This window comes from Pelophylax lessonae (genome assembly GCF_965119305.1).
Source record: "Pelophylax lessonae genome assembly, chromosome: 1".
Classification (NCBI taxonomy): Eukaryota; Metazoa; Chordata; class Amphibia; order Anura; family Ranidae; genus Pelophylax; species Pelophylax lessonae.
The window spans coordinates 507,196,283-507,209,229 of NC_138768.1; the positions used below are offsets into that span (position 1 = coordinate 507,196,283).

The 12,947-nt window shown below is 39.4% G+C and overlaps 1 protein-coding gene across 1 annotated transcript in view; it reads left to right on the forward strand.

The window, feature by feature from the left end:
• The window catches only part of SSBP4 (single stranded DNA binding protein 4), a 682,195-nt gene that overhangs the window by 631,663 nt on the left and 37,585 nt on the right, over positions 1–12,947 (forward strand). The window contains exons 9-10 of the mRNA XM_082263962.1: positions 9,953–10,023; positions 11,840–11,904. Coding sequence (XP_082120088.1) covers positions 9,953–10,023; positions 11,840–11,904 — 136 coding nt within the window. The remainder of the gene's footprint in view (positions 1–9,952; positions 10,024–11,839; positions 11,905–12,947) is intronic.

Genomic DNA, 12,947 nt, shown 5'->3' on the forward strand with positions numbered 1-12,947 from the left:
CCTTGTTCAGACACTTGATTTAAACATACCCTGAAAGCTGGAGATCTAGAAGAGTTGTTATTAAAATGGGTCGTTATGGGACTATAATAGTTCCATTATCAGTGTTTGGTCTCTAAACATAGATAAGATATTGTGCGTAATACAATGTCTAACTATAATTACACACCTGTATCACATAACACTCTACACCTATGTGGGTGTAAAGCTTTTAGTTAGGTCAAATCTGCCTGTGGAAATTAGCATAGAAAGCCACCAACAGCCCCTCACATGTAATTGGAGAAGGCTTCTTTATGGCATACCTAATTTTAACCAGTTAAGGACCAGAAGGTTTTACCCCCTAATGACCAGGCCATTTTTTGCGATACAGCACTGCGTTAATTTAACTGACAAATGCGCGGTCGTGCAAAGCTGTACCCAAATAAAATTTATGTCCTTTTTTTCCCACAAATAGAGCTTTCTCGTGGTGGTATTTAATCACCTCTGCGATTTTTATTTTTTGCTCTATCAAAAAAGAGCGACCATTCTGAAAAAAAAAAAACGTTTTACTTTCTGCTATAAAACATTCCCAATAAAAAAATTTAAAAAAATCATTTTTTTTTATCATTTTAGGCCAATATGTATTCTGCTACATATTTTTTGTAAAAAAAAAAAATCCTAATAAGTGTATATTGATTGGTTTGCGCAAAAGTTATTGCGTCTACAGACTAGGTGAAAGATTTATGTAATTTATGTCATTTTTATTTATTTATTTTTTTACTAGTAATTGGGGGACCAGTGACATTACTACAGTAATCAGTGCTAAAAATATGCACTGCTACTGTACTAATGACACTGGCAGGTAAGGGGTTAACACCAGGGGCGATTAAAGGGTTAAATGTGTGACTAGGGGTGCTTTCTAACTTTGTGGGGGGTGGGCTTACAGGATTAACACAGAGACCTGTGTTCATCACTGACAGAACAGCGGTCTGCCGTGTTTACATCGGCAGACCACCGTTCTGTCTCCATGGGGAGCAATCACGGCTGCCGGTCCTGCTGATTGGCTCCCCCTCTAGCCAATCAAGGCATGCGCGAGCCTCTGGTGGATGTCGTGTGCCGACCCTAACTGCTACATGAAGCAATGCACATGTACGTCGTTTAGCGCAACAGAGCGGATCTGCTGCTATAAAACTACGGCTGCTGGTCGGCAAGTGATTGTTAACAGTATGTTGGTAGTGTCTGAAATTTATTAATTCTCCAGACTGTCAGGGTCCAGCTGCTAAAGGGTGTTTGTTCTATATTTTATTCTCTGGGGTTGATGTACTAAAACTGTGGAGTGCAAAATCTGGTCAGCTAAGTCAGAAGTTTTGACCTCATCAGCCCGTCTCTCTGACTCATTGAACGATCTGAAGTTAGAAGCTGATTGGTTACCATGCACAGCTGCACCAGATTTCTCCCTCTCCAGTTTTAGTAACTCAACCCCTCTTTGTCAATTGAGTAGAAGAGTAATTACATAATTCTGTATTTTTTGATCCCTTTTCTTTTAAACAAATATTTTGCATGTGTCTTGGAATTTTTTATGATAGGTAACTCCTTTCCTCATATTGATCAGGGGTTCCAAATTAAAAATGTATTACCGCAGTAGGGAACATACACTAAAAGATACACTATTCAGCATCTTTCCAAATAACTGTTCTGTTTATTTAGTGCATTTGTAGTTTCTTTATACCTATGCCTATATATGTATCACATTGTTATTACAATTGTACTTTTATCGGGGGCAAAACATAGGCATAACATAGGCAGGCTAGTTTCTTATCAGAGTCTAAAAGAATGTGAATACATATTCAAATCAAATTGGTTCCGTGTGCAGTGTAGTGTACAAAACATAAGTGCAGTGTACAAAACATAAGCAAAGCATACAAAATTTAGTAAATTTATATACAGAATTTAACATTTCTTTTACAGCTTGTATTTAAGTAATTTTGTAAGCTGTTGTAATTATTTCATTGTAATTGTATTGTAATTAATTGTAAGTATGTATGCACTGCTCTTCTTTAGGCAACTTAAACATAAAACTAATATGTTGGTTTTTACATGCTCTAAAGCAGGGTTCTCCAAACCTTTTATACAAAGAGCAAGTTTACTGTCCTTCAGCATTTAGGGGGGCCAGACTGTGACCATCAGGAGTAGAAAATGTCCCAACATCAGTTGGAGTAAACAATGCCCCATCTTTGGTGTCAGTGTAAGGAATTTGTACCCCGTTGTTGATGTCATTGGGAGGAACTGTGCCCCATCATTGGTATCATTGATAGAAATTGTGCCCCATCGTTGGTGTCATTGAGAGGAAATGTGCTCCATCTAGGTGTCAATGGGAATATTGGTGTCATTGGCCCCTGTGTTGGTTTCATTAGGAGAAACTATGCTCCTTTGTTGGTGTCAGTTTATCAAATACTGCCCCAAGGGAATCCAGCCCTTGGGCCACAGTTTGGAGACCACTGCATAAATTTAAAGGTGTGTGTGTACAACATGTGACCATGAAGTGACTGGTTTAGCTAACTTTTCACTAGTTAAAGAAAACTGAAAATTTCCTATCAAATACTTACCGTAATTTTCCTTTCCTGATGGACTCAATGGCAGCATAGGCATGGTTTAGCCCCGCCTCCTCTCTTACCCTAAAGGACCCCACTCCCATAATTTTTTTTCAGTGCTAGGGGCCACGTTCCATGACTAGCCTACTCCAGCAGATGGGAGGGAACTCCTGCTGCCATAGAGTCCATCAGGAAAGGATCAGTTTTCCTGACAGACTCCATGGCAGCATACATTGGAAATAACTAGCCACACACACCCAGGAGGGCAACTGCTGGTCAAAAAAAAAAAAATAATAATTAATTTGCACTGTCAACAGACAGTATTTGCAAACCAAAGTTAACAGAAGACAAAGAGGCTGGTTCAATACAGTAATGGACCATAAAAGTGTTAATTGAAGACCACAAAGCCACTCTGCAGATCACTTCAGGGGCGACATGCAGAGACGCTGCCCATGATGTAGAGATCCCTCTGTTTGAATGAGCAGTCACAGCCTCCAGAGGAGCCAAATCCTTAGCTCTATAGGCCCACTGAATGTTCTGAACAATCCAAGCCGCAATTAATCTGGAAAAGGCATGCAAACCCTTGTTCTTTCCATGGAAGAAAAATTAACAGATCGTCAGACTGACAGAAGGGAGCTGTGGCTTCCAAATATAGCTTCAGGACCTCTCCCACGTCTAGAGGATGAGCATTAGGGCTCTCGTGTGATCAAACTGTTGGCAGGACGATCTCTTGGTTTTCATGGAAAACAGAAGAAACCTTGGGGTTTGAACCCAGCATGGAAATCTGCACCACACGGTCAGAGAAGAACGTCAGAAATGGCTCTTCGCATACCAGAGCGCTAATTTCAGAGACCCTCTTTGCAGACTTGATGACCACCAGGAAGGCAGTCTTGAGGGAAAGGTTTTTGATAGAGAGCCACCCTTCGTGCTTCAGTTCAGTTTCCGAAAGGAAGTCTAGGACAAAATGGGAGGTCCCACTTCGGGAATCTGGGTTTTCTTAGAAACCTAAGCCAAGCAGCCCCTTTGAAGAGCTGGCAATTAAGGGGGTGTTTAGCCCAGGAAGTTCCAGGAAAAGGCAGAAATCTCTGATACTTGAACCCAAAGGAAACCAAGGATATCTTGTATTTTTGGATCACTGAAGGAGCCCTCTACATTGGAAAGATATTCCATAAACTTAGACCAGATCCTTCATAGACCTTGTTGGTACCAGGTCTTCTAGCACTCAACAGTGTGGAAATAGCTCCGCTTGGACAACCTAGGGCCTCCAGTCTTCCCCTCTCAAGGACCAAGCCATCAGGTGCAGATGTGCCGGGCAAGGATGTAAAGCAGTCCCTTGAGACAGGAGATCCGGTCTGGAGGGCAGAGGAACTGGGTTCCGAAAACTGAGCTGCATCAATAGGGGAAACCATGCCCTGTTCGGCCAATATGGAACTACTTCCACAATTTCTGCTTCTTCTATCCTGAGTCTTTGCAGGAACCTGAAGATGACAGGAAGCGGGGGTAAGGCGTATGCCTTGCGAAATCTCCACTAGTCCATCAGAGCATCCACTCAGCACAGGCCTGGGGACAACAACACCTCGTATAGTACTTCTTCAGTTTGAAGTTGCACGGGGAGGGGAATAAGTCCACTTCCGGAACAATCCCCAGGGATATGACCCACCTGAAGGCTTCGGCGTGGAGAGCCCACTCGTTGTTGTACAGGCTTACCCTCAAGTGAAAGTCCACCTGAAGGTTCTGGATTCTCAGAAGATAGACAGCTGTTAAGTCAGACAAATTTTCCTGAGCCCCGGTCATGATTGGCTTTACCTCCTTCAGCAGAGAGATACTGCGAGTCCCTCCCTTCCTCTTTATGTATGAGGCAGCCATTGTGTTGTGCAATTTTAGGAGGACCGAGGCCCCGGCTGTTAAGTGGGGAAAAGCTTGAAGTGTGGAGCGCTGCCTGGAGTTCTAGAATATTGGAGACTATCCCGTGAGAAGGGAAGTTCCATCTGTCTTGGGCTACTTCAGATAGGCTTTGAGCGCCCCAGCCTGAATTGCTGGCATCTGTTGTGATTGTAATCCAGGAGACAGGGACAATGCAGTGACAGTTGAGGAGGTTCTTCTGCTTTAGCCACCAAGAGAGGCTCTCCCACATGGACGAAGTTATCTGTATGGGTGGATCCTAGCTTCCCAGATTCCATTGCTGGAGGAAGCCTTTCTGGAAAGGCCGCATTTTTTACTGTGCCCACTTTACCAATAATCCTCAGTCACTGTGAGGCCTGGAGATGAGGGGATGCTGGACGTATTCCTGAATCACTGGGATTTTCACCAAGGGCAAGGAGATGGTGCTCTTGAGTGTATCGAAATGCGCCCATGGAATATCAGAGACTGTGTCGGCTCCAGGTGACTTTTCTCCATGTTCAACAATCAGCCGAACACGAGAAGTCTGGAGATGACTTGGGTTCTGTGCAGTCAGATCTGCTCCCAATCCCAGGACAGCAACAGCAGGTCATCTAAATATTGGTGGAGACTAATGCCTCTGGTCCTGATCAGGGCTATGACAGCCAGTAAGAGTTTTGAAAAGACACGAGGCAATGTCGTAAGCCCGAATGGGAGACAGATAAACTGAAGGTGGTCCTGGTCTAAAGCAAAGCGAGGAAACTTCTGGAAATCTTCCGCTATCGGGACATGGTAGTAAGCGTCCTTCAGATCTATGGACACCTGCCAGTCGCCTGGCGGATCATAAAAGAGTGGCGAGTAAAAACCTTGAAACCTCTCGCCGACCAGGATGGGCACGGCAGCGCCCTGAGCCATCAGTGAATCCACATAGGAACGGAGAATCTGCCTTTTCTGTTCTGAATGTGGGAGGGTTGCGGGTATAAATCGGAGTGTAGGAGGGCTGCTGAATGCCCGGGCGTGACCAGAGGAGACTGTTTTGATGGCCCAGTGGTCCCTGATCAAGGCTGCCCCGACATGCAAAAAAAAGGAGCAAGCAAGCATCTACTAGAGCCGCCTGGACAGGCCCAATATCAAAAGGACTTAGTGGCTTCCCCCTTTGCCTGGAAATTTCTGACCAGCCGACTGGTTTTCTTTTCAGAGGTCTTCCTGAATTCACGGCCAGGCCTATAGAGGCGGACTTCCCTTGCATGATCTGAGCTCTGCCTGCGCAGAGCCCTCTTCCGGTCCAGCAGGTGTCGATCCTGGGGAAGGAACCCCCGACCTGCCACCTGTGGCACTGGTGATGGCACTGTCTAATTGATTGCCGAAAAGAGAGGAACCCTCAAAGGGGATCCTACACCATACCCGTTTAGAGGCAGGATTGGCTAGCCAAGGACGCAGCCATAAGGCATGTTTGGGTGTGACAGAAGAAAGTATGACCGAGCCACTAGGCGGATAATGTCAATAGAGGCACCACCAGCCTTAGTTCATGAACAGCTGAACCTCTGGCCACTTCTTCATGGCAAGGGCCATGGCTGGTTTACAGGCCATGCCTGCCATAATATAGATCCCCTCAGTGTTGATTCACCTGTCAAGGCCATCTTTGAAGGATGCCGAATCCTCTAGCGGAAGGGTGACATGCTTCACCAACCTCATCAAGGCTGCATCGACTATAGGGGCGGACTATAGATGTTTCACTTTCTCACTTTTAAAGGGATACATCCTTGATATTTTGGTCAGCAAAGAGTTCTTCCTTTCCATTCCACCCCACTTGTCTGTGATGATCTCGCCAAGCTCACCCAAAAAACGAAAATTTGAGCGTTCTTTTTTTAGATGTTTGAAGTATTTTGTTTGTTTCAAGGGCGATTCCACTGGCTCTTCCAACTTCAAGACTTCTTTAACCACTTTAACTAGTGGTGGTACTAGGGCAAAATCAAAGCCATGCCCCCCCCCCCACAGTTAGAATCACGCCCCTAGGGACACACTTAACCCCGTGATCACCAATAAAGTTAACCCCTTCCCTGCCAGTGTCATTTTGACAGTAACAGTGCATATTTATAGCACTGATTACTGTAGTAATGTCGCTAGTACTCCCAAAAGTGTCAAAAATGTCAATCAGGGGTCCGATCTGTCCGCCGCAATGTCGCAGTCCCGCAAAAAAAATCGTAGATCGCCGCCATTACTAGTAAAAAAAAACAATGAAAATGACATAAATCTTTCCCGTAGTTAGTAAACACAATAACTTTTGTGCAAACCAATCAAAATACGCTTATTGCGATTTTGAAACATATACAGCAGAAAACAAATTGGCCTAAAATGTTTAAAAAATTTTGATTTTTACATTTTTTTTGAGAATTTTATATAAAAAATGTGAAAAATATTGTTATTTTATTCAAAATTGTCGCTCTTTTTTTGTTTATAGCGCAAAAAATAAAAATCGCACAGGTGATCAAATACCACCAAAAGAAAGCTCTATTTGTGGGAAAAAAAGGACGTCAATTTTGTTTGGGTACAGCGTCGCATGACTGCGCAATTGTCCGTTAAAATCACGCAGTGCCGAATCGCAAAATAGGGCCTGGTCTTTGAGCAGCCATATCTTCTGGGGGTTAAGTGGTTAAGTTGGATATAAGGGAAATCCAATTCGGTGTAAGGAAAAAAACATTTTTGCTTGCACATGTTTAAATAATAGAAGTCAGAAAAACTTCCCCTTATTTGCTGGGGAAAATTCCCTTTCAAATTGCAACTTCAGCTGAACAGTAAACAGCCTTTTATCCTTTAGTAAATCAACCCCCACTGAATCTGACTACTCAACAGATACACAACAGTTTGATTTGCAGTACAGTATCACAAAAAATTATTTTGTTGAAATTTTTTTCCTTTGACATCGAAATATATTTTAATAATATGATTCCATACTAAGTGCATAGTTCATGAGCTTACTCAGAATTGCAAAAGAAAAGCATTCTCTGTTTCCTGTCATGGATATTTAATAGTTAAATTGCATCATCTATAGTTTGTATTTCTTTTTTTGTACTCTTAGATAAGCATAGTCATCATATTTTGCAAGCAGATATTTAAACTAGCTTCCCACTTCATTTTAAATTCACCACTGACATTTTTAATATTGAGAAAATGTGTAACCAAAGGAATTATAATGATCTTCTATACATTCTTCCAAATATTTCATGTAGCAAGAAGTGTGGATTTCATCTCTTACAATTCTTTAAACTGTAATAAAAATTAGTTTTTCAGATTCCAATTCATTCTTACCACAACTTTTTTGTTGGAATTGGGACATTAAATTGTCCTATAGGGATCCATGATGCTCCGCCATTTCTGTTAGAGACACACTTCAAATGTGCAAATCAACTGACAATAATTGTAGGCGGACATTTACAGTAGTCCAACCAGTATGTTTTCCTATTTTGGTTAATTGTTTGGACAAGATGAAACAAGAATGGATTCCATTCCATTTTGGTATTCTTGAATCTTGGAAAAAATATCAAATCTCTTGGTTAGGGGCCAGGGCGCATACCGTCAATAAAGATGGTCTACCATCCTAAACTACTTTATTTCCAACTCTTCCTATCAAGATACCTTCTCATGTAATGAGATCAATACAGAATCAAATATTCTCCTTTATCTTGGATCAGTATGAACCCCATGTAAATCGCAACGCTTCTATTGATCCACCTGTTTGAATTGCTATTGAAGCACTCAAATTGGATCCTATTTCTATTAAAACTATTTTATGGATTCCCCCAAAATTCTGTAAATTAATTCACAATCCTATTATCAAACCATTATAATAAACATAGGTCTCATTACATCTATATATGAGACTATATTGGAAGGACGAACCCCTTATTCACATTCATATATGGTAAAATGGCAGGATGATCTAGGTTAAGTTTTTGAAGAGACAGACTGCCATCATATATGGCACACCACTGCACATTGCTCCATTATTATAGCTGCATTTGAATCTAATTATAAGCTACTAATGCCTTGGCATACGGTTCCCTAACGTCTAGCTAGATGTAAACCTTCGATAGCTAGCAAATGCTTAAGGGGCTGCCAAGCAAAAGGAACCCTTATACATTTTTGGTGGGATTGTCCCAAAATTAAGCAATTTTGTCAGATTTATATAGAGTAATACATACTTTAATAGGTAAAAGAATACGAAAAAAATCTAAAAGAAGCCTTACTGAATTTAAAACCTTCCAATTGCATCAAAAATGTTTTACACTTTTGACATTCCAAATTACTGCAACCAAACAGACTCTGTCGAAGGCTTGGTGGTCCTCTATACCAACTTCCACCCAAGCAAAAAATAGGATGATGTGGTATATGTCCAATAAAAAACTTGCTGCCATCGTTCACAATAAATCCTATAAATTTGACCAAATTTGGTTCAATCTTGGATCAAATTCTAGCTTCCAAAATACTTTGATAGGTCCTTTGTTATGCAAATAAAACAAAAGGTTGCTTATATTAGCATCCACACACTCATTCCCCATGTTTATTTGCCTCCCCAGACCCTCCTCCATTTATATTCTATTTCCTTCTTTTCTATTCTTCTCTTTCCTTTTTCATCTCTTTCATTGATCTCATGTCAACATTTATACATTTATCTATACTAAAATAGTGCTACAATATGTATAACTCTATGATTTATATTCACGTTTAAAACTTTATTACCATTTATACTATACTTTGACTTATGATTGATAACATAATAAGCATATAATCTATAATTATAGCTACTATTATCTAAAGGTCTCTAAATACATCTTTTTTTCCTGTGTTATTGTTTAATATTTTAATAAAAATGTATTGAATTTATTGAATGGATTCCATTATACTGTTTCTTTAAATTATGTTGATGTAATTATAAAAATTAATAGGAACAAGACTAGAAGTTATAGTTAGAGTGCTCTATATTATATTTTACATGATGTTTGATTATGGAGCATTTTGTATACAGTAGCAGTCAAATGTTGTTTTTAATATAAATGATTTGTAAAAAATCTTTAAAAAAAATGTTTATTAAAATGATGTGTAGATTTCACTTTTATTGATACCCTTAAAGTCTTATTACAATTTTTCATAAATGTGGTATATATATACTAAAAATAGTGGTACAGAGTAACAACTCTCATTGACTATAACTCACATACCTCTTGTAGTGGATTGTTGCATTTTATAAAGTTTAAGCATAATCTTAGAGGTGGGCTGCACACATTGACAGCAGTTTATTAATATGAAATTCGTATAACAAGCAAATAAAAAAATCAGGGTGTAGAAGCATAAAAATATGTCTTGGATTTGATAAATGCCTTTGTATATTTGGAAGCTAAAGGTGTAAAAAAAACAACTATCTATTACCTGTGTGCATTAATACAACGCATGGCAGCTCGAATGTGGTCTATAACTTATGCAAATACTACAAATATTTTATTTTCCAGGGCATCCAAACATGGCAGGACCCATGCAGAGAATGAACCCACCACGAAGCATGGCAGCAATGGGACCTCAGGTAGTAAGTCAGGAAACTTACTTCTATTTAGATATGAAAAGGTGACTCTAGAACAATATTTTAGCATATCAGCAAGAACCTCCCGATTTTTTTTTTTATCCAAACAGTACATTAAAATTATGTGTTTAGTAGTATTCTGTACCTTATTCTTAGTAAACTGTTATTCTAAATGTCAAAAAGAGTGATGCACTAAATCACCATGCATCTAACCCACTAGGACCACAAGACTTGATTTTTTTCTGAAAATGTTAAAAGCTTAAATAAATCAAATGTAACGTGGCTAAATCCCTGAACAGGGAAACTCTGTTCATGTTTATAAGACTCTCTCTTATAAACTAATAAATCCAAACCTCAATGACACATTGTTTGAACTAAATCTCTCTCAAAAATATCCAAAAATATGGTAGGTTGCACTACACCTCTGACTAAGCTTTTTTTTTAAAGCAAAACATGTTGGGTTTTAGAGTCACCATGGGGAATTTTAGATCTTTTATGCATATTTATTGGGTGTTCTTTGTTCTGGAAATGTTATGAGACATGACATTTTTTAATATTTCTAAGAGAGATTTAGCTCAGAGAAAGTGTCATTGACTTTTGAATTTATTATGAGAAGAGAGTTCTATAAACATGAACAGATTTCCCCTCTTAGAAATTAGCTATTTCATCTTTGATTCATTTAAATGTTAACATTTTCAGATTGAAATTAGGTTTTATGGTTATAGTTAGATGCATTGGTGATTTAGTGCATCATGCTTGTTTGGATATTGAGCTCTTACTCAGGTTACTACGGATAAAGAATTTTTGGATTTTTGAGCTATTGCATCTGTATTTGCAATGTTTTTCTAAACTTAAACAGATAAGAGGTGGATTTATATTACTTCCAAAACACATGTTTTCTATGAGTACCATCCCTAAATATAAATGGAGACCATTTCCTCTTTGACAGAGAGAGAGAGATACATACAGTATAAGGAGCCATAATTTAAATGTATTACATAGGAACATATAGACTAAAAATATATTTTATTACAAATTTGCAAGAAACAATTCATTAAAACCATAAACAGAAAAAACTTCCAGATTGACACACATCACAACTTTTTGACCAATGCTACTTTCTTACATGCAGCACTTATGGGTTCTGTTTGACATAGTAGAATAGTTTTGGTATATTTTCAGTTTTGCCTTTGAAATGGTTCCTCACTGAGGAATATACAATTCTTGTTGTTTATTATCCTTGGATTGTTTAATTAGGGTATCCCCTCTTTTTTATTGGATTGGATTTTTTATATCTACTTGAGAGACCCAGTGTCATCCTTTATATTGGATCATCCATTATTGGGGAACAAGTCAACTTCTTGATTGATCTCTCCGAATATTCCAGCGCAGATCCTGAGGAAGCGAGCACATCACTAAAAGTGTTGATCCTAAGCACAAAGCAATGATTATATCAATCTGGAAATTTTTTCTGTTTATGGTTTTAATGATTTCTTTCTTTTAAACTTGTAATAAAAGCAGTTTTTAATCTATACATTCCTATGTGGTACATTTAAAGTACAGCTTCCTATATCTCCCACTCTTTGAACGAGGAAATGGCTTCCATTGTTTATTCTAAATGTACCACCAGGATTAATTTCTGAAGCTGTCAGAATTACCCCTAGGGGTACATATACAGTTCACAACATCTGCTCTGAAGGACAGCTGAGAGTATTCTGGAACACAATTGTTGTGTACTGAATTTAAATGAGCTTAGGACAGCATGGGTTAGAATACGAATCCTTTCCTTGCAATTTGACTTGTTCTTCTTGTGTTCCAGAACTATGGAAGTGGAATGAGACCTCCTAATTCATTAGGTGGTCCTGGAATGCCAGGAATGAATATGTAAGTGAAAAGTATATTAGCTTGTATGTGCAAAAGCAATTTTTAGCTACCATATAGTAGACCTCCTGTTGTAGTTAGATAGCTATGATTTTAGTAAGATTTCAAGTAATATTAAACACTCAGTGCCATATTCTGCTTTCCCCCCACCTAACTAAATGTAAAACAAATTGTTATTTTTTTTTTTTGTTCCTGCATCTCATGCCACTTACATTTTCCCTTTTGGATGATCCCTGTGTTTCTCCGTGCTGCCCTTGCAGGAACTTTGGTTGGAGAACGTGCACTGTGCACACATTCGAAAATATTTATATCATCTAATGCAGTGGTCCTCAACCCTGGCCTACAGGGCCCACTAACAGGCCAGATTTTAGGTATTACCTTGGGGAGATGCAGACTAGAGTACTGCAATCACTGAGCAGCAACTGATATCACCTGGGATGTATTTCAGTTATCTTGCAAACCTGGCCTGTTAGTGGGTCCTGTAGGCCAGGGTTGAGGACCACTGATCTAATGCAGTGTTTCTCAACCTTTTTTCAGTCAAGGCACCTTTTTAAATTAAGGAGAGTCTCAAGGCACCCTTAAAAAATGATGGACAGTCTCAAGGCACCCTTTAAAAATGATGGACAGTCTCGAGGCACCCTTAAAAAATGATGGACAGTCTCAAGGCACCCTTTATAAATGATGGACATTCTCGAGGCGCCCCATTCAAAAATGTAAAACCTATTCTAATAGTTTTACACAATGCAGCAACATCCACAAATCCAAGTAGGACACCCAACATTTGATGTGATTTATTCTTCCAAAGCAAATACACTTTTGCCAACTGGTACTGACTAGTAATCCTATGTTTCTCTTCATTTTTTCTCTATCACTCAGCTAATGTGACCCAAACGCTGATGGAGAGGGGCAGGGGATGGTCAAACAATGATATCATGCAGGCAACTGACATCCTCCACATCAACTGATGATGCCATTGGTCATTAGGACCCCGGCAGCTAGAAGGTTGTAATGGTGATAACCCATGGCTTTGTGTAACTAAAAAGGCA